The sequence below is a fragment of the Loxodonta africana genome, chromosome 11 (genome assembly GCF_030014295.1).
Source record: "Loxodonta africana isolate mLoxAfr1 chromosome 11, mLoxAfr1.hap2, whole genome shotgun sequence".
NCBI classification, from domain to species: domain Eukaryota; kingdom Metazoa; phylum Chordata; class Mammalia; order Proboscidea; family Elephantidae; genus Loxodonta; species Loxodonta africana.
In genome coordinates, this window is record NC_087352.1 from 26,741,384 (window position 1) to 26,761,968 (window position 20,585).

At 43.2% G+C, this 20,585-nt stretch overlaps 2 protein-coding genes across 2 annotated transcripts in view; both read left to right on the plus strand.

Annotated features, from left to right (window-relative positions):
* Positions 1-1,536, plus strand: part of LOC100659978 (zinc finger protein 805-like) — a 66,367-nt gene extending 64,831 nt beyond the window's left edge. Inside the window, 1 exon segment of the mRNA XM_010586638.3 lies at positions 2-1,536. Within this exon segment, the coding sequence (XP_010584940.3) occupies positions 2-144 (143 nt within the window). The 3' untranslated portion in view covers positions 145-1,536.
* A 3,476-nt stretch (positions 1,537-5,012) lies between these two features.
* Positions 5,013-20,585, plus strand: part of LOC100660547 (zinc finger protein 805-like) — a 58,542-nt gene continuing 42,969 nt past the window's right edge. Inside the window, exons 1-2 of the mRNA XM_064293429.1 lie at positions 5,013-5,300; positions 9,939-11,215. Coding sequence (XP_064149499.1) covers positions 10,090-11,215 — 1,126 coding nt within the window. The 5' untranslated portion in view covers positions 5,013-5,300; positions 9,939-10,089. The remainder of the gene's footprint in view (positions 5,301-9,938; positions 11,216-20,585) is intronic.

The following is a 20,585-nucleotide window of genomic DNA, read 5'->3' on the forward strand; positions in this document are numbered from 1 at the left end:
GCCTCAGTCAACATTCAAGGTCTTCTATTGGGGTTGGATTTTTTAAATGTAATCACTGAAGAAAATCTTTGGTCACAGGATCCATTTTACTTAGCATCTAATCATTCATGCCAAAGAGAAAGCTCAGAAGTATCATCCCTGTGAGGAAGTGTTCTGTCACCAATCATTGCCATCCAAGGGTCATATTAGAAATTGACCCACATAGAGTCTGACCGTATATCTCAAAATTCATCCAGGAGAGAGACACAGTGGTCACTGTTCACTTAGGAAAGCATTCAGCCACGTCTTTATTAGTTCCCTCTGCATTGTTATCTCAGGAATAGTTAAACCAAGAATGAGAAGGCAACAGAGACATAGAAAAGAAAAAGAAATGGAAACAATATATATTTTTTCAGAATTCCTAGCCAAGCTTATTACAATTTGTCATTGATTCCTTTTTTGAAGGTATGGGAGTGTTGTTTCAGAGGTTAAAGGGCCTCACCCTGTTATACATTCACTGCTATCCAGTGCCAGTGGAATTTGTCAGTTGAGTACAGGTCTGAAATATGAAGGCTTAAGTTATGAAATACTTTCCACATACAATATGGTACACATACAAATGGCATATTTTAAGAAATCTGATTTCTTCATGTAGTTCTAATTTGTCAACAGTCATACTTTTTTTAGTCCCACTTTATCGTTTTGTTTTTTGCCTTCTGTGGCAAGTAGATGACAGTGGAGCTGTGTGACTTTCCCAGGTGTGTCCTAATTCTTTTGTCTCACTGAGATTCCTCAACTTCTCATTCTTCTGTAGATAAACTTCTCCAAGTCTACCTCGACAGTTTTCTAGGGGTTGAATTACAACTAAGACAAAATAAAACACATAGCTAAATTAAGTTAAAGGATCATGATGAACTCTGAAAAAACATGGAGAAAGAATCTTATTTTTTTATCTTATAAAAGATTGTGTGAACACTTTGATGGATATAGAAGTGGAAAAACTAATCCTCAGTTCTATGTGGAAAGTCAGTTCTATGTGGAAAGACAGGATACCTCAAATAGCCAAAACGATTTTGAAGAAGAAGAACAAAGTAGGACACTTCACACTTCCTAACTTCAAAATGTATTATACAGCTAAAGTAGTCAAACAGACTGGTACTGGTTTAATGATAAGACATATAGACCAATGGAACAGAATTTAAAAAACCCGGATATAAATCCAACCATCTGTGGTCAAATTGTTGTTTGAGAAGGGATCCATATATACAGAAACTAATATTTATTAGTGGTTATCAGGCATGAGGAGTGAGGCAGGGATTCACTCTCTAAATAGTAGACACTTGTTATTTTTGGTGATGGGAAAGGTAACACCAAGTGGGAGTGAAGTGAACACAGCATGAGAAAGGTAAATGATGTCACAAAAATGTACAGAAGAAAAAAGGACCTCTTGGTAACTGCTATGGCATGTGTAATTTTGAATCAAAAGCAAAAACAACCAAAAAATATATGTGCAGGTATATATGCATGAATGTAGGCATAAATGTGTATATGTGAGAATATATGAGTCTGTATTTTTTTTATACAAGTGGGAGCCCACAGTGGTTAAGAGCTCAGCCTGCTAACCAAAAGATCGGCAGTTTGAATCCACCAGCTGCTCCTTGGAAACCCTGTGGGGCAGTCCTACTCTGTCCGTTAGGGTGGCTATGAGTCAGAATTGACTCAACGGCAATAGATTTGGTCTTTTGGGGATTTATATACAGATGTATGCATATGTATATGCATCTGGGTATGCACATATGTTCACATATATAATAAAGCACATAGCGGGTACAGTAATGGATACTTAGACATAACCAAACACCTCGTGGGATATGATTTTGAAGGATTAGGACCATAGTCTCATGAAACTTCTCGGTCAGTTGGTATAATATAGTTCATAAAATTATGCATCCTAGTTTGGTGAGTAGTGTCTGGGGCCTTAAAAGCTTGTCAGTGGCCATCTAAGATACAACTGTTGGTCTCATCTGGAGCAAAAGAGAAAGAAGGAAATGAAAGACTCAAAGAACTAGCCTATAAGACTAGTAGTCTTCATGAACCACAGCCTCATCTACCCTAAGACTGCAAGAACTAGATGGTACCCGGCTACCATTACTGAACCATTCTAATCAGGGTCACAATAGATGGACCCGGATAGAATGGAAGAAAAATGTGGAACAGAACCTCAAATTCCTTAAAAAAAAACAAAAAACTGGTTGAGACTTGAGGACTTCCCAAGACTGTTGCCCTGAGATACTCTTCAAACCTTGAACCAAAACTAACTCCTGATGTCACCTTATAGCCACGTAACAGCTTGGCCCACAAAATAATATCACCTGTAAGTATTGTGCTCCTTTAAAAATTCACCTTTATGAGACCAGTCAACAATTACTTTCCAACAAAGATGAGAATATAAGGGGGCAGGGAAACTAGAGTAATGGAGCGAGAACAACCAGAACAAAAATGAGAACATTCATGCATTATTAATAATGTAACCAATGTCACTGAATAACTTCGTAGAAATTGAATAGAAATCAAAACTGCTGTGTGAACCATCATCAAAAACACAAAGTATCATTTAAAATAATAATATGTAAATTTAAAAAAATTATAGCTAAACCAGGATGTGGACATGCGAGTATGTGTAGGTGTCACAATTACCACCATTAACTTAGTCCCCTGGTGATGTCTAGTCAGGAAATTTTGGAATTACTCCATTATATAACATCTTCAAAGATCCAATTTCGAAACAAGGTCTGGTTTATAGGGGTTAGGACTTCAACAGCTGATAAGGACCAAAACCAGCCCATCGTTCCAACCATATGTCACTGTCTTTGTACCTGGAAGAGGAAGGGAAGTGGGAATATCAACCAAGAAGTGATGAAAAAGAGCAAACTAGGTGGGTAGTGGCGAGCTATAGTACTCATCTGGAGTGGGCCCTTCTGAAGGGGAACGTTTCAGTGGCAGTGTAGAGTGAACAGGAAGGTGAACACTCAGGATCACTGACTCTCCCTCTGCCTGCCTCCAGAAAAGGGGATCTTATTCCTTTCCTGTCAGCTAGTACTTAAGAATTGATGACTTGAAGTTGGGTGTCTGCTGGGCAAGATGAAATTTGGCAGTGCATATCTGTCTTAGCCTAAGGAAAATCACCTTTATCATGGCCCTGAAACTTTCACTGTGAAGGATGAATTGGGAAAATGTTCCAGGGTTAGCATTGGGTGGGACCATTAAGTTGTGAAATTGGATTGGACTACAGAGAAAAATCTTCAAGGTGGAAGCAATGGGATGGGTGGGAGCAGTATTTGTAGGAGAAGCTAGGTTCAGATTAAGAGAAAGAAGAAAAACAGTAAACCTCTGCCAAAAAGATTCATCCAGAGATTGTCCTTTTTGTTGACAGGTTTGGATTTTAATTTGTGTGTGCATCTGGTGCCACAATCCTTACTTCTCTAGCTAGGACTCAAAAAACCTTCAGGGCCATTCCGTTAGAAAAACAAAATCCCTAATATTCAATAGCGACTTATAATTCTTTCCATAATATACCTCTGGGATGATTGCTACAACTCTTAACATGACTTTGTTGGTTTCTTGTTCCCAACCAGTTGTCTAAGAATAAAACTCAGACTCTGAAAGATTCATATTAAAGAGAGATTGAGAGTACAAACAACTTGGGAAGGCAGTGAATCCTATAGGGTAAGAAACATGGCTTCTTTGAGGCATGGAGCCACAGGTTTCATAAAGGCAGAAACTGCCGGCAGCTGGGGTACAGCTAAACTCATCTTCATTCATTGGTTAGCACAAGTAATGAAAAAGTACAGAGTATCAGTGAGGAGATGGGTTGAGCATCTTCTGGGAATGGGCAAACCACAAGCTGTTCTTGGGTGCAGCTGTTCCCTGGAAAATATGACAATCTACCAGCACATCTTAGTTTGCAAAGCCTGAGAAAGAGGTTCTTGCAGAGAGCTTGTACATAGGTCAAGATGGAGTCACTCTTGCTCCCTCCATATGAGTGCCGGCTAGGCCAAAAGCCGGTGTTTGGATTATTTGTCACAATGTTGGACTGGTCCAGGGTTGACCATCTGTCGATTCCATTTTCCATCTACACATCCCTTTGGTGACCTCATCTATAGTAACTTAAGAATGTAAGCTTAAAACGCTCATCTTTGTACCTCCAAACCAGAACCCTCTCCCAACGTTCATATGAGGAACTGCCTACGTGATCAAGATATTTTGGGGCCTCATAGTTCAAATTGGCGTCCTGGTTTTCCCCCCAAGCCGTCCCCACTTGCCCCCTCCTCCTTCTAAAAGATGACGAATCCACATCGCTGCTCCTCCCAAGGACATTAGTCAGAACTGTGTGCGTCCCCCTAATGCCCCCGGCCAATGGCCCCAGGACAGAGCGGTTCGTGCGTGGGAAACGGGTCTGCGCGAGTCTTACGGAGTCGTCCTTAAAACGATCATCTTTGGCTTCTCTTTCATCTGTATCCCGTATGAGAGGGTCCCGAGAGGAGATAACGGGAGTGGGAATGTCGCCGGCCGAGGTGAGGGCCCCGTTCCGCGCATTTACACTTGCCCGGGTGCCCAACAAAAGTTCTCTTGAGCCTCGGAGTTACAAGGACGACTTCACAGTCGCCCCTTGTTCCGCCCCCACGGTGCCCATTGTCAAGAGGTGGGTTTGAGGCAGGGCTCGGGGCCTCGTACACGGTTAACTGGAGAAGATAGACTTGGAACCGGGTTACGCGCCAGGCTGGATTTGGGCAAACGACTACGTTACCCAGAAGTCATCGAGCGGCGCTGTAGGGCATTGGGCAAACGTTGGCCAAGCAGCGGGGCGTTTTCTGCGGTACGGGGAATGGGAGCGAGATTTCTGGCCTATTAGTGGTGTGCGTCATCTGCTTGAGACGACTGTCGCCACACCGGCGGGGGCAGGGGGGTACTGGGGTCTTGTTCCGTCGTCGCTTCTCTGCTTGGCTTTGTGGGCGTCCCTTCCGCGCCTTTGTAGGAGCCGCGACCCCCCTGTAACGGGGGATGTCTCTTGGGCCTCAGCTGGGTCCTCTGATTTCCTGTTGTCGCCACACCCGCCCGCTGTTTCTGCAGCCCCGGATGCGCGCCCTGGGCCTTGTGCACCGTTACACCGGGACACTGAGGCCCGTAATGCAATTCTGTTGAAGTGACCCCGTCCCTGGTATGGAAGCCCGCGGGACCCGTCCCGGTCTCCAGCTTCTCCAATATTGCCGCTTTGTCCACAAGGTCCCAGAATGGCGGCGGCGCTGAGGGACCGGGCGCAGGTGAGTGGAGAATGTATTTGGAATTGCTGCTTCTCTGCTAGCTCAGAGAGGGCTCTTGGGCTGGCCGGAAGCCGAGAAAGGCCTGGATTTCTCTTTGCAGCTGTTTGCTCACAGCAAGTGGAGCTGGCTTGCCATTCGGTTTATCCCCAGGCCCAGACGAGTGCAAGAGCTTTGGTTAAGCAATGGGTCAAACGCCAGGCTGCTAACCGACAGGATGGATACCACCCATCCGCCCCGCAGGAGTAAGACCCGGCTATATGCTTCCCTATAGATTACAGCCTAGAAAACTCTACTGGGCAGTTCTATTCTGTTACATTTGGTCACTGAGTCCGAAATGACTTGACGACACCTGACAACAGTAACAGAGGAGTGTCGGGCCTCTGACAGGTGCACTCAGTGGTGATGCTATGAATGATGCTCCCCCTAGGGGCTCCCATGACACAGAATGAATCCAACCCCCCACCATTGCCTGCAAGTCACTACCCAACTGCCCTGACAGACCACCTCCGACCTTCTCCCCTTTTTTCTTCCAGACCTACCAACCATGTTTAGTTTTCTTCCGTCTCCCAGCCTTTGCCGTTGCATTTTCCTCTGCCTCAGACACTGTCCCCAGATCCCTGCAGGGCCTCTCCTCCCATCCTTCTGGCTGCTGCTCAGATGTCACCTCTTTAGAGAGACCTTTCCTAGAAGTTCAAGGTCCCTGTGCAGTGCACACAGTTTGCACTTGTCTACCAACCCAAAGGTTGGCAGTTTTAACTCACCTAACAGCCCTGTGGAAACCCTGGTGGCATAGTGGTTAAGAGCTACGGCTGCTAACCAAAAGGTCGCCAGTTCAAATCCACCAGGTGCTCCTTGGAAACCCTATGTGGCAGCTCTACTCTGTTCTGCAGGGTCGCTATGAGTCAGAATCCATTCGAAGGCAACGGATTTGTTTTTATTTTAACTGCACCGTGAAAGAAAGCAGTGAGAACTGGTCGGGCTCATTGCTGCCATTGTTACTGTGATTGGTATTATTGCTATTATCATCATCCTTTTCTTCTAACATCTCACAGCGCTTACTGTCCTATTCTCTAATGACTTCCCATATAGGATGCTCTTCTTTCCTACACTGTCACTATGTGCTGTCAAGTTGATTCCAACTTATTGCAGCCTTGCTTTCCCAGCACCAAGCTAGGGCCTCAGGCGGTGCTGGGTGATTTGGGCCTTGAGTCTCTCTGCACCTTGATCATTGACATAGAGACAGTTTCTTGTCTCATCCACCAGGCTGAAGACCAACACTACTGCCTCTCATTAACTTGCTAGGTGTCTGTAACCTTCAAGGACTTGGCCGTGACCTTCACTTGGGAAGAGTGGGGGCAGTTAGAACTGACCAAGAGGACCTTGTACTTGGAGGTGATGCTGGAGACTTTTGGACTCCTCGTCTCATTGGGTAAGGCCTCACCTCTTCACTATGAACTTATTTTTTATTTTGACACCTGAAGAGGATGCTACAGGCATCTAGTGGGAAGGGACCAGGGTGCTGCTCAAGATGCTACAATTCTCAGGACAGCCCCCTCAACAAATAATGAAATAGTTCAAAATGTCGAGAGTGTCGAGGTTGAGAAACTCTTACTTAGACAATTCTCTGCTGTAATATCATAACCAACATAGACCATTCTATTTGAAAGGGAAAGACAGGGTTAGAAATCTAGGGCATTTCTTGAAACTCAGTGTAAAATGGTACTAGTAACAGCATCAAAACCTATCTTACTTTGAGGGGATAATAACCATAAAGATCAGCCCAAAGCTGATTCCTTGGAGGTGTAGGTCAGACATACCTCCACTTTCCAACCTTTTTACCGATTCTGACACCAGTCATCCTCCCCACAGCACTCTACTTCTCTGCTGTGTTTGGTACTTCATTGCAATGGCACACAAAACTCACAGACCATAGTTGCAGTTAAGTGGTTTACTAAGGAAGTAAAAGGGTACAACTCCAATCAGCATCAACAGGCTCCAACTCAGGGTCAGGATGCAGGTAGGCAAAGCCTAGAAGGCTCCCCCAAAGAGGAGATCACATCCCCCCCTTCTTCAGTGGAGGATAGCTCTCTCAGATCCTCTTGGCTGTGCAAGCAACCAAGCCCTTCTCTCTGCTGTGCACGCCAACTGTCAGCCATGCCAGCCTCCTCTCAGCCCCTTCAGGACACGCTTCTCTGCTTTCAGCTTTCCAGCCATCAGTCTCTCTACTGCCAACAGACCCAGCTGATAGCCAGTGTAGCAGTTTTGTTTAGCTCTATTTGCTGCATTCCTAACAGCAGGTTTCTGCCATCATGACCAACTCTGCTGTAGGGCCCCTCGGGGCCTGATGCCACCAGCTCTGCTGCGGTGCCCCTTCTTTTTTAGGTTAAGACATGCCTATTTTTAGAGAATTGGAATTAGGTTCTTTTTCAATGAGAAGAGAAAGCAAGGCTGGAAAAGAGCAGTACATATTTTATAAAGAAGTTTTTTAAACAAAAAGTCCTCCATCTTGCTTTGCCGACCTCCGGAGGCACATTTCACACTGCTTTCCTCTAAGCTCATTCTGCTCTGACCGTGTCGGGTTCCTACAGTTTCCCCGAACACACATCCACTTCAGGCCTTTGCACTTGCTGTTCTCACTGCCTGGTGCGAGCTCTCCGGCATTTCAGCATTTCACACAGCCCGACACCTTCTCAGCAAAATACCACCTCTCACCCAGCTGTAGTCTGGTCACCAAATCTAATGTAAGCCCTTCTCCTGTGACGCTGTCCTTCTCCTATCACCGTATTATGTTATTCTAAGCCAGTTGTTCTCAACTGATATGGTATTGCCCTCACCCCAGGGGACAGTTGGCAATGTCTAGAGGCACTTCTTTTTTATCATTTTAAAAATTCACATAGCATTTGCCAGTTGAATGTTTTTCACTTTTTAATGGTACCAGTTACTTCAGTCGGGTTGTGCAACCATCACAAATATCTGTTGTCAGATTTTCCATTACCATAAACAGAAATTCAGCGTTTCCTAAACAATGTTTTTACTGAACTTGGTTCAGGTTCTGCCAATCGAGCATTCTTGTGGTCCTGGTGCCTCTGCCATTGACTTCTCGATAACAGCCCCAGTCTTTTACCCCTGCTTCTGTCAACATGTGTTTGGCTGCATCTAACAGAAGGCCAGCTCGAACTGGCTTCATCCTAAAGGAAATTTATTATCTCACCTAATAAGAAGCCCAGGGGTGGAGGTAGCTTCCAGGTTGGTGGATGACAACCCAGTTGTCTGTTTCTTTAGTTTCTCTCCTTGGTTCAGGTCCTTCAGTGGGTTCCCTCATGGAACTCACAGGATGCTTCGGGGGATGCAATTTGTAAGCTGAGGAGACCAGTGCTTCTCACCCTCCCTGGGTGTAAAAATCATCTGAGGAGTTTGAAAATCAGAGATTCGGTTTCAGTTGATCGGTGGAACTGACAGCCTCAGGTGGTTTTGATGCACAGGCAGATTGAGATCCACTGACTTGGATTAATTGGAAAACATCTTCTGGAAGGAGTAGGTCATTTTCCACCACTGAGCTGCTCTGCCTCCTTTGCTGTATATCAGAGCTCCCTGTATGAGAGTCTGTTGCTGAGCCCGCTCTTCTTTTTCATTGCTTGTTTAATGCTTCCATGTCCATAACTTCATCATAATTCTGTTACCTGACACAGTACGTCCCTCCCTGAATTCTTCCTCGGAGATATTTTGGACCCTGCTCTCTGTCATATAAATGCTGGAATCAGCTTATTAAGTTCCAGGATAAACCCAGTTGGGATTTTACATGAAGCTGTGTTGAGTTTATATATTGATTTGGGTAGAATCATCCCCTTTATATTATTATCCTCTTCATTTATATAGATATTCTTTAATGTCTTCAAGTAACATGTTATAATTTTCTGTCTAGATGATGTCTATTTTGCTAGTCTTCACCTAGCTGTTCCTTAGGCATACCTGACTCAATATGTCCACCCAGATCCTGTTGAGTTCTGCCTTATAAGTCACGTCCTGGGAGTGGCTATGGCCATCCCCACCATCACCCAAGTCAGAACCATGAGAATTAGCCTCCCTCTGCCCTGCCTGTCTCTGCTTTCTCAGCAGCACCCTCCTCTCCTGCACAGCTGTTCCCTGGGTTCTCTGAAGATTTTGTGCCTTTGTACATCCTGCCTTCTAAGGCTGCACTACCCTTCCCACTCTTGTCTGGCAACTCATCCCTCTCCATGAGGACACACCTTGTGGGACACCTCTTCTGGGAAGTGTCCCCTGATTTCCTCCGGTCTCCCATCCGAGCTGCATTAAGTGCCTCTTCATTGTCCTGCTATAAGATTATGAGATGTCCTTGCTAAGAACAGACTCACCACACACAGTGTCATTACCGCTGTGCCCATGCATCCCTTGGTCTGGACTATGAGGAGGGGCTCTTCCCTGTCGTATCCTCTACCCCTGGTCTCCTTCCAAGGTGGGAAGCAGGCAAGGACCAGGAAGGAAAGAACCATCAAACCCAGGGTTCAGAGACGTCAAAACACTGCAGGCACAGAGGCACTATTTTTACACTGAAGTGGTGGTTTTGTTTGTTCTATTTTGGCATTACTAATAGGATGTTTTCTGTTTGGTGTCTTTCAGTTCAGGGGACAAAGCACAACTTGAGACCACAGAGCCAACTGCTCCTGAGCTGATCTCATCTGAGGAAGCCTCAGTCCAGGGGCAACTGACACAGGGAGCCTCCAGGGACTCCCATCTGTGGTGAGACAAGGGTCAGGAAGGGCCACCAGAAATGCAGAATGAACACTTGAGATCAGGGATAGACCCCCAGAAGGAGCAGCTGCCTGGGAGAATGAGCCCTGAACATGACGGTTTGGGGACAGATGATGGTACATGTTCAAGGATAATACAGGAACCAGTCTCTCCAGGAGATGCTCTTCACGATAGTGACTCACATGGACCTGCTAAAAACGCCACGACTCATGAAGAGCGAAATCCCTATATTTGTAAGGAATGTGGGAAAGCGTTTAATAAGAGACACCTCCTTATGAAACATGAGCAGATTCACTCTGGAGTGAAGCCCTTTGAGTGCACAGAGTGTGGGAAAACTTTTAGCAAGAGCACAACCCTCCTTCAACACCACATCATCCACACTGGGGAGAAGCCCTACGAGTGCACAGAGTGTGGGAAGGCCTTCAACCAAAGGGCACACCTTACGCAGCACCAGCGGATTCACACTGGGGAGAAGCCCTATGAGTGCAGTGAATGCGGAAGGGCCTTCACTCACCACTCCACTTTCGTCTTGCACAAGAGGAGCCACACAGGGGAAAAACCTTTTGAGTGCAAGGAGTGTGGGAAAGCCTTTCGTGATCGGCCTGGCTTCATTCGACACTACAGCATCCACACTGGAGGGAAGCCCTATGAGTGCATTGAGTGTGGGAAGGCCTTCAACCACAGGTCAGAACTTACACGGCACCAGCGGATTCATGCTGAGAAGAAACACTATGAGTGCCTTGAGTGCGGGAAGGCCTTCAACTACAGGTCACACCTTGCACAGCACCAACGGATTCACACTGGGGAGAAACCCTATGAGTGTACAGAGTGTGGGAAGGCCTTCAACCAAAGGGCACACCTTACGCAGCACCAGCGGATTCACACTGGGGAGAAGCCCTATGAGTGCAGTGAATGTGGAAAGACCTTTGCCCATCTCTCCACTTTTGTCTTGCACAAGAGGAGCCACACAGGAGAAAAACCCTTTGAGTGCAAGGAGTGTGGGAAAGCCTTTCGTGATCGGCCAGCCTTATTTCGACACTACAGCATCCACACTGGAGAAAAGCCCTATGAGTGCAGTGAGTGTGGGAAGGCCTTCAACCGCAAGTCACACCTCACTCAGCACCAAAGGATTCATACTGAGAGAAGCCCTAACAGTGTGACAGATGTCGGAAGACCTTTCACGAGTGGGCAAACCTCAGTCAACATCCAAGGACTTCTATTGGGGATGGAAAATCTTTGGCCAGAGGAAACTTCTTATTCAGCATCTGATCATTCATGCCAAAGGGAAGGCTCACAAATGTCATCCCTGTGAGGAAGCATTCTGTCATAGATCATTACTTGTCACCTAAGGGTCATATTAGAAATTGACCCACATAGAGTTCGACTATACATCTGATGAAAATTCATCCAGGAAAGAGACCCAGTTGTCACTGTTCACTTAGGAAAACCATCAGCCACGTCTTTATTAGTTTCCTCTGCATTGTTATCTCAGGAATATTTAAACCAAGAATGAGAAGACAGAGGAGACATAGAAAAGAAAAATGGAAACACTGGTTTTTTTCAGAGTTCCCAGCCAAGCTTATTACAATTTGTCATTGATTCCTTATTTGAGGATAAGGGAGTGTTGTTTCAGAAGTTAAAGGGCCTCATCCCTGTTATACATTCACTGCAATCCAGTGCCAGTAGAAGGCAGGTCGGAAAAAAAATGTCAGAAGCCTTGTTTGTTCTACAGCATTGTCTTACCCTTGTACATAAATCCTTATGGAAAAAATAAAGGCTCAAGTTATGAAACAGTTTCTATTAAAGAGGTAAGGATACACATACAAGTGGGCACATTAAAAAAAAAAGAGTTTCTTCATGTAGTTCCAAGTACCCAACATCCATACTTTTTTAAAATCACAGGTTATTTGTTTTTTTTCCTTCTGTGGCATCTGGATGACAGTGTAGCTGTGTGACTTCCCACATGACCCTGAACACTTTTCTCTCACTGAGATCCCTCAGTTTCTTTAATTTTCTTAGAGAGACTTCTCCAAGTTTACCTTGGTAGTTTTCTAGGGGTTGATTATAGCTGGAGAAAAAAAGAAAAAAGAAGCACACATAGCGAAATTAAGTTAAAGGATCATGATAAACTCAGAAAAACATGGAGAAGGAATCATATTTTTCACCTTATAGAAGTCTGTGTGAAGACTTGCTTAAACTGACTGGATACAGAAATGGAAAATCTCATCCTCAATTTTATATGGAAAGATGAGACCCCAAATAGCCAAAGCAATTTTTTTCTAAATTTTATTTTGTTGAGAATATACGCAGCAAAACATACACCAATTCAACAGTTTCTACATGTAAACTTAGTGACATGAATTACATTTTTCAGGTGTTGCAGCCATTCTCGCCTCCCTTTTCTGAGTTGTTCCTTCCTCATTAACATAAATTCACTGCCCCGTAAGGTTCCTATCTAACCTTTGGTGTTGCTGTTTTCAGTTTGATCCCATATAGATAGTTCTTAAGACAGCAGAATGCTCAAGGCAGATCTTTTTTATTAGTTAAGCTAAACTATTGTTTGGGTTTAAGATGACTTCAAGGGATATTTTTGGTTAAAGGTTTAAAGATTATCTCAGGGCAATAGTTGCAGGGTTTTATCCACCCTCCCATGAAAGTTTGAAATTTTGTTCTCCATTTTCCCACTTTTGATCAGGATTCTTCTGTGGAATCTCCGATCAAAATGTTCAGTAATGGTAGTCGGGCACCATCCAGTTCTGGTCTCAAGGAAAATCAGGGAGTTGTTCATGGAGGCAATTAGCCACCTACTCCATATCCTCCTATTCCTGACTCTCCTTCCTTTGTCACTCTAGGTGAATAGAGACTAGTTGTTGTGCCTTGGATGGGCATTTGCAAGCTTTTGATATCCCAGGCACTATGCAACAAACTAGGAGTTAGAACAGAAGTACTAAACACGTTATTAGGCCAGCTAACAGACGTTTCACGAAACCATGACCCTAACCCTCCAACCATGGAACCAAATGCCATGAGGTGTTTGGTTGTACATGAGCAGCCTCGGCAGCTACTCTCTTTTTCGTTGTAAATACATCACACGACTTTTGCCAATTCAGCTTTTTCAGGTGTACAACTTACTGACAGCAATTACAATAATCGGCAGTGCAAACCTACCCTTAATGTGATTTTTCCATCACCTTTAAACCTGCTTTCTCCCCTCCCTCCTGCCCCTGGTAACCACTAATAAACATTAGTCTCTATAAATGTCTTTTCTTGTCTTTTTATATAAGTGAGGTCATACAATATTGGTCCTTGTGTGATTGGCTTATTTTGCTGAGCATAATATCAACCACCATACTTGAAGACATATATCCATACCGTAGCTTGTATCAAGACTTCATTTCTTCTGCTTGCTGAGTAGTATTTCACTGTATCACATTTTGTTTATCCCTTCCTCTGTTGATGGCATCTGGGTTGTTTCCATCTTTTGACTATTGTGAATACTGTGCCAATGAAGTCTCTTTTTGAGTCTTTCCTTTAAGTCTTTTGGGTATATATGTAGGAGTGGAATCACTGGGTGATATGGTAGTTCTGGAGCTCTGGTAGTGCAGTGGTTAAGAACTTGGCTGCTAATCAAAAAGTCAGCAGTTTGAATCCACCACCTGTTCCTTGGAAACCTATGGGCCAGTTTTAGTCTGTCCTGTAGGGTCACTATACGTTAGAATTGACTCCATGGCAATGGGTTTTTTTGTTTGTTTGTTTTAACAATAGTTCTATTTTTAGTTTTTTGAGGAACCATCACACTTTTCCAGAATGGCTGTAGTATTTTTCATTCCCACCAGCAATGGATAAGGGTTCCAATTTCCCCACATCCTTGCAAACATTTTTTTTTTTTTTTAATCTTAGCCATCCTAGTGGAAGTGAAATTGTATCTCACTGTGGTTTTGATTTGCATCTTTCTGGTGGCTAACGACGCTGGGCATCTTTTCCTGTGTTTGGTGGTCATCTGAATGTCCTCTGATGAAATGTCTATTCAAGTCCTTTGCTCATTTTATGATTGGGTTGTCTTTTGTTGCTAAGTTGTAGAAGTTTTATATTTGTGTTGGTTATTAGGTTCTTGCTGGATATATGGTTTCTGGAGATATTCTACCAGTTGGTAGCTTATCTTTTCACTTTTTTGGTAAAGTCTTTGGATGAACAAAAGTTTTTAATTTTTATGAGGTCTCTATTTATTTTGTCTTTTCCTGTTTGTGTTTTTGTTATTAGATAGTCCATTGTTGAAAGCTAGTCTTGACAGCATTCCTTCTGCTTGTTCTTCTAAGAATTTTATAGTTCGAGTTTGCACATTTAGGTCCTTAATCCATTTTGAATTTGTTTTTGTGTATGCTGTGAGACATGGATCCTGTTTCATTTTTCTGCGTGTGGAAATCCAATTTTCCACACCATGTACTGAAGAGACTGTTCTTCCCCATCGAGTGGAGTTAGCACCCTTGTCAAAAATCTATTGACTGTAGATGTATGGGTTTATTTCTGGACTCTCAATTCTATTCCATTGGTCTATGTGTCTATTGTTATACCAGTGCCAGGCTGTTTTATCATAGCTGTACAGTATGTTTTAAAATCAGGAAGTGTAAGTCCTCTTTCTTTGTTCTACTCTTTTGACATTATTTTAGCTATTTTGGGCCTTTTGCCATCCCATATAAAGTTGAGAATTTTTTTTTTTTTCCTATACAGAAAGCTGCTGGAATTTTGACTGGGATTTTGTTAAATCTATAGATCACTTGGGGTAGTATTGACATCTTAACAACATTAAGTCTTCCAATCCATAAACAGGGAACATCTTTCAATTTATCTAAGTCTTCTTTAATCTCTTTCAGCAGTGTTTTATACTTTTCATTGTATAAGTCCTTCGTGTTCCTGTTTAGATTTATACCTAAGTATTTTATTCTCCTAGATGGTATTGTAAGCGGAATTGTTTCCCTGATTTTTCTTTTAGATTTCTCGTTGCTGGTGTATAGAAACCCACCTGATTTTTGTTAGTTGACTTTGTACCCTGCAACTTTCCTAAATTCTTCTATTAGCCCTAGAAGTGTTTTTGTGGACTCTTTGGGGTTTTCTATACATAGGACCATATCACCCATAAATAGAGATCATTTTAGTTCTTCTTTTCCAATTTTGATACCTTTTATGTCTTTTTCTTGTCTTATTGCTCTGGCTAGGACTTCTAATACAATATTGAATAGAAGTTGTGAGAGCAGACACCATTGTCTTTTTCCCAGTTTCAAGGAGAAAGCTCTCAGTCTTACTCCATTAAGTATAATGTTGGCTTTTTATACATGTCTTGGATCATACTGAGGAAATTCCCTTCTATTCCAATCTTCTTTAGGGTTTTCATCAAGAAAGGCTGTTGGATTTTTTCAGATGCTTTTTCTGCATCCACAGAGATGATCATGTGGTTCTTTTCCTGTGTTCTATTCATGGTGTGTTATTTTGATGGATTTTCTAATGTTGAACCATCCCTGCGTTCCTGGAATAAATCCTACTTGGTCATGGTGTATGACTCATTTAATATGTTGTTGGATTCTGTTTGCTAATATTAAGATTTTTGCATCTATATTCATAAGACATACTGGTCTTTAATTTTCCTTTTTTGTGGTGTCTTTGTCTGGTTTGGGTATTAGAGTTATGTTTGCCTAATAGAATGAATTAGGGAGTGTTCCTTCTTTATCCTTAAGAAGAGCTTAAACGGTATTGGTGTCAAATCCTCTCTTAATGTTTGGTAGAATTCTCCAGTGAAGCCATCTGGTCCAGAACTCTTTTTGCAGGGCGGGGGGGTTGATCACTGATTCTCTCTCTTCACCTTTTATGAATCTGTTGAAACTTTTTTTTCTCTTGAGTTAATTTGATAAGGTTGTGTGCTTCTAAGAATTTGTCCATTTCTTCTAGGTTTTCCAGTTTGTTGCTGTACAATTGTTCATAATATTCTGTCACAATTCTCTTTATTTCTGTCGGGTCATTTGTAATGTCCCCTCTTCTTTTTTTTTTTTTTTTTTCCATTATTTGCATCTTTTCTTTGTCAGTCTAGCTAAAGGTTTGTCAATTTTATTGATTTTTTCAAAGAACCAACTTCTGGTTTTATTGATTTTTTGTATTGTTTTTCTGTTTTCAGTTTTATTTATTTATGCTCTGATCTTTGTTATTTCTTCTGGTAGGTTTAGGCTTAGTTTCCTCTTCTTTTTTCTAGTTTCTGGAGTAGTTGAGTTAGGCTGTTGATTTGAGATCTTTCTTCTTTCTTCATGTAGGCATTTATTGGTATAAGTTTCCCTCTAAGTACTCCCTTCACTGCATCCCATAATTTTTAAAAAAAAATTTATTGTGCTTTAAGTGAAAGTTTACAAGCCAAGTCAGTCTCTCATACAAAAACTTATATACACCTTGCTATATACTCCTAGTTGCTCTCCTTCTAATGAGACAGCACACGCCTTCCCTCCACTCTCTATTTTCATGTCCATTTGGCCAGCTTCTGACTCCCTCTACCCTCTCATCTCTTCTCCAGACAGGAGCTGCCCACACAGTCTCATGTGTCTACCTGATCCAAGAAGCTCACTCTTCGCCAGTATCATTTTCTATCCCATAGTCCAGTCCAATCCCTGTCTGAAGAGTTGGCTTTGGGAATGGTTCCTGTCTTGGGCTAACAGAAGGTCTGGGGATCCTGACCCCTGGGGTTCTTCTAGTCTCAGTCAGACCATTAAGTCTGGTCTTTTTACAAGAATTTGGGGTCTGCATCCCACTGCTCTCCTGCTCCCGCATCCCATAATTTTTGGAATGTTGTGTTTTCAATTTCATCAAAATCTTTTGAGTTCTTCCCTGACCCATTGGTAGTTTAATAGTGTGTTGTTTAATTTCCATATGTGTGTGTATTTTCTCAGTTTTTTGTGTTACTGATTTTTAGCTTCGCTCCATTGTGGTCAGAGAAAATAGTTTGTATGATTTCAATTTTTTTTTTTTTTAATTTATCAGGACTTGCTTTGTGACCTAAAATGTAGACTACCCTGGAGAATGATCTATGTGCACTGGAGTAGAATGTATGCTGTGCTATTTTTGGGTGGAGTGTTCTATATGTCTGTTAATTCTAGTTGGTTTGTAGTGTTATTCAGGTCCTCTCTTTCCTTGTTGATCGTTCTTTCCTTTGTACCCTGCAAATATGTTCTGTCCAAGATTGAAAGGGGTGCATTGAAGTCTCCAACTATTATTGTAGTACTATCTATCTCTCCCTTCAGTTTTATCAGCATTTGCTTTATATATTTAGGTCTCCCAATGTTGGGGGCATATTTATTTATGGTTGTTAAATCTTGATTAATTGACCCTTTTATCACTATATAATGTCCATCTTTATGTCTTCTGACAGATTTTGTCTGAAAGTCTACTTTGTCTGATATTAAAATTGCCACCCCAGCTCTCTTTTCACCATTATTTGCATGGAATATTTTTTCCATCCTTTCACTTTCAACTTATTTGTGTCCTTGGGTTTAAGGCGTGTCTCTTATATACAGCATATAGTTGGATCATGTTTTTTATTTTAATCCATTCTGCCACTCTCTGCCTTTTGATTGGAGCATTCAGTCCATTTATATTCACTGTAATTACTGATAAGAAGTGCCTAACTTCTGCCATTTTGTTATTTGTTTTTTATAAGTCTTAAGCCTTGTCTTTGTCCTTTAGTACTGCTTGCGTTTGTGTATATTGTCTCTTGTTGTTGCCCCATTATTCCACTAAACTGTGCTCAGCCTTCTTGAGCCTCCATTTTTGTCCTCTTCGGCATCTATAATTGGGCTCCATCCTCTAATATCCTGATTCTTTCTTCTGCCTGATTAAATCTGTTGGTTAGTTCCTTTATTGTGTTTCGCATTTCAGTTATTGTCCCTCTCAGTTGCAGTATCTCTTTTTTTAAGATCTTCATTTTGTTCTTGCATTGTTTTCCTTAATTCTTTTAGCTCTTTGTCTATGGTTTCCCTTAGTCCTTTAATTGTGTTTAATGTTGTATTATATTCTTCTAATTTTTTAATTATTTGGTCTTCCCTAGATTTGCTTTCACTCCTATTGTCATGCTCATCTGGATGGGCCACTGATTCTTTGTTCTTTGTGTGTCTTGTGATTTTTTTGTTGGGGCATTGGAATTTTTGAGGGTGTTAGCTTTCTCAGTTTTTTCCAGTATTTGGTGTTTTTGCCCACGCTACTTTCTGCAAGAAGCTCTTAGGTGGGCAGAACCTTTGGCCTTTGCTTACCATTTCTTCTCCCTCTCTGTGATAACTCCTTCTCCCAATAGTAATTGGGATTCAAAATTTTCATATCTTATTTTTCAACTTTCAGTCTTTCCCAAACACACCAGAGAACATCCTGTGGTCAGCCTGTCTACCAATCGGTACCACCAGTCAGGTGAGATATTGTGTACTACTAGCCAATCTGTCCACCAGGGGCGCAGTCCCCTATCTCTGTATTACTCCCTTCCCTTCTCTGTTTCTGCAGTCACATTCAGGAAGCCCCCTTTGGGGCTGGGTTGCCTTCTGGTTTTGTTCAGGTTTCCTTTCCTGCTCTGTGGAGGCTGCTTAAATCAGCTGGCATTCAGGGGAAGCACAGGCAGACTTTCCTCCATTTTAGGAGGAGGAGGAGCTGGTGCTCCCCAGAAGGACCTCTGAGAGATCTGTCTTGTTGGTTTCAGAGCCCCAGTGGCCCTGTGGTGATTGGAGGAGCAGTCTCCACTTAAGTGACCCAACTTCCACTTAAGTGACTCCTAACTTCATTGTAGGGAACCTTCTGTAGGAGTTTATATCAGTACAACAGCTGACAGTTACCTGTTGGAGGAGGGGTAATTACACTCTGAACAGACCCCCAGGGAGGTCTGCCTTGTTGCTCTCAGAGCCTTCCCTGTAGTTGGCTGTGGGTACAGCCTCCATTCAAGGTGCATACTTCTAGCTTAGAGCCGGCTCAGTCAGCAGTCCTCAGCACCAACCGTAAGGGGGAGCAGACAGACCCAAATTGACCCCCAAGGAGGTCTGTCCTATTGGTTTCAGAGGCCTAAACTATGAGGTGCAAGGGAGGCAGGTAGAGTGTCAACTATGGGAGCAGACTCTGCTGTAGGGGCCTTCTATAGCAGTTTGCAACAGCCTGGCAACCAATAATTACCAGGCTGGGGAGGGTGTGTCCTGGCTCTGGTCAGATCCCCACGTAGGTCTGCCTTGTTGCTATCAGAGTTCACCCAGTAAATGGTTAGCTGTGAGTACAGCCTCCACTCAAGCCTCCTGCTTCCTAACACACAGCAGCCATAGGCAGCAGTCCTCAGTGCGTAACTGACCCCCAAGGAGGTTTGTCCTGTTGGTTTCAGAGGCCAGAACTAGGGGGTGCACAGGAAGGCAGGTAGACTGCTGAGTACGAGCGGACTCCACTGCAGGGCCCTTCTATAGCAATTCACAGCAGCCTTGCAGATGACAGTGTCTGGGTGGGGGAGGGGCTGTCAGACTCCAAACAAAACTTCAGGGAAGTTGGCCTTGTTACTGTCAGAGCCCTCCCTGTATTATTTTGGCTGTGGGTTTAGCCTCCACTAAAGATGCCTGCTTCTTAGCACACAGCAATCTCAGTCAGCAGTCCTTAGCACTGACTGAAAGGGGGAGCAGACAGATCAGAACTGACTCATCTACACATCTGTCCTGTTGGTCTCAGAGGCCAGAGCTATGGGGTGCACGGGGATGCAGCTAGACTGTTGAGTATGCAAGCAGACTTCACTGCAAGGCCCTTCTATAGCAATTCACAGCAGACTTGGGGTGCACAAGGAGGAAGGCAGAGTGTTGGCTATGAGGGTAGACTCCACTGCATGGGCCTCTGGAGAAATTCACAGTAGGCTTGCAACTGATGGTGTCTGGATGGGAGAGGTGCTGGCACACTCCAAATGGACCTCCGGGGAGGTCTGTCTTATTAATTTTAGGGCAGATGCTTGGGGTCCTGTCTCTTTATACAGGCAAGGGCTGTGGTAGTTAGGGAAGTGGGCTTTTTTTTCTGGGGCCACAACAGTGGCTGACATGGTGGGGGCGGGGGAGCAGGTACAGTGGGAGAAGCAATTTTCCTACCATATGAGGGTTTTTTGGTATGGGACTCATAGTTGATTCTTGCCTGTCTGCAGTTCCCCGATGTTTTCCTCTGTTCCCAATTCACAGGCCCTCAAAGATGAGCACTATTTTCTTGTATTTTTTGCTGTATTTGTGGAGGAGGGTTGAAACAATGGTTTATTTATGCCACCATCTTCCCAGAATTCCTTGCTGAAGCAATTTTGAAGAAGAAGAAAGTAGGAGGCCTCATACATCCTGACTTCAAAACATATTTCACAGCTACCACCATCCAAACAGACTAGTACTGGTTTAATGATAGACACAGAGACCAAAGGATTGGAATTGAAAATCCAGAAATAAGTCCAAACATGTATAGTTAATTGATTGTCAACAAGTGACCCAATTACATTCAATGGAGAAG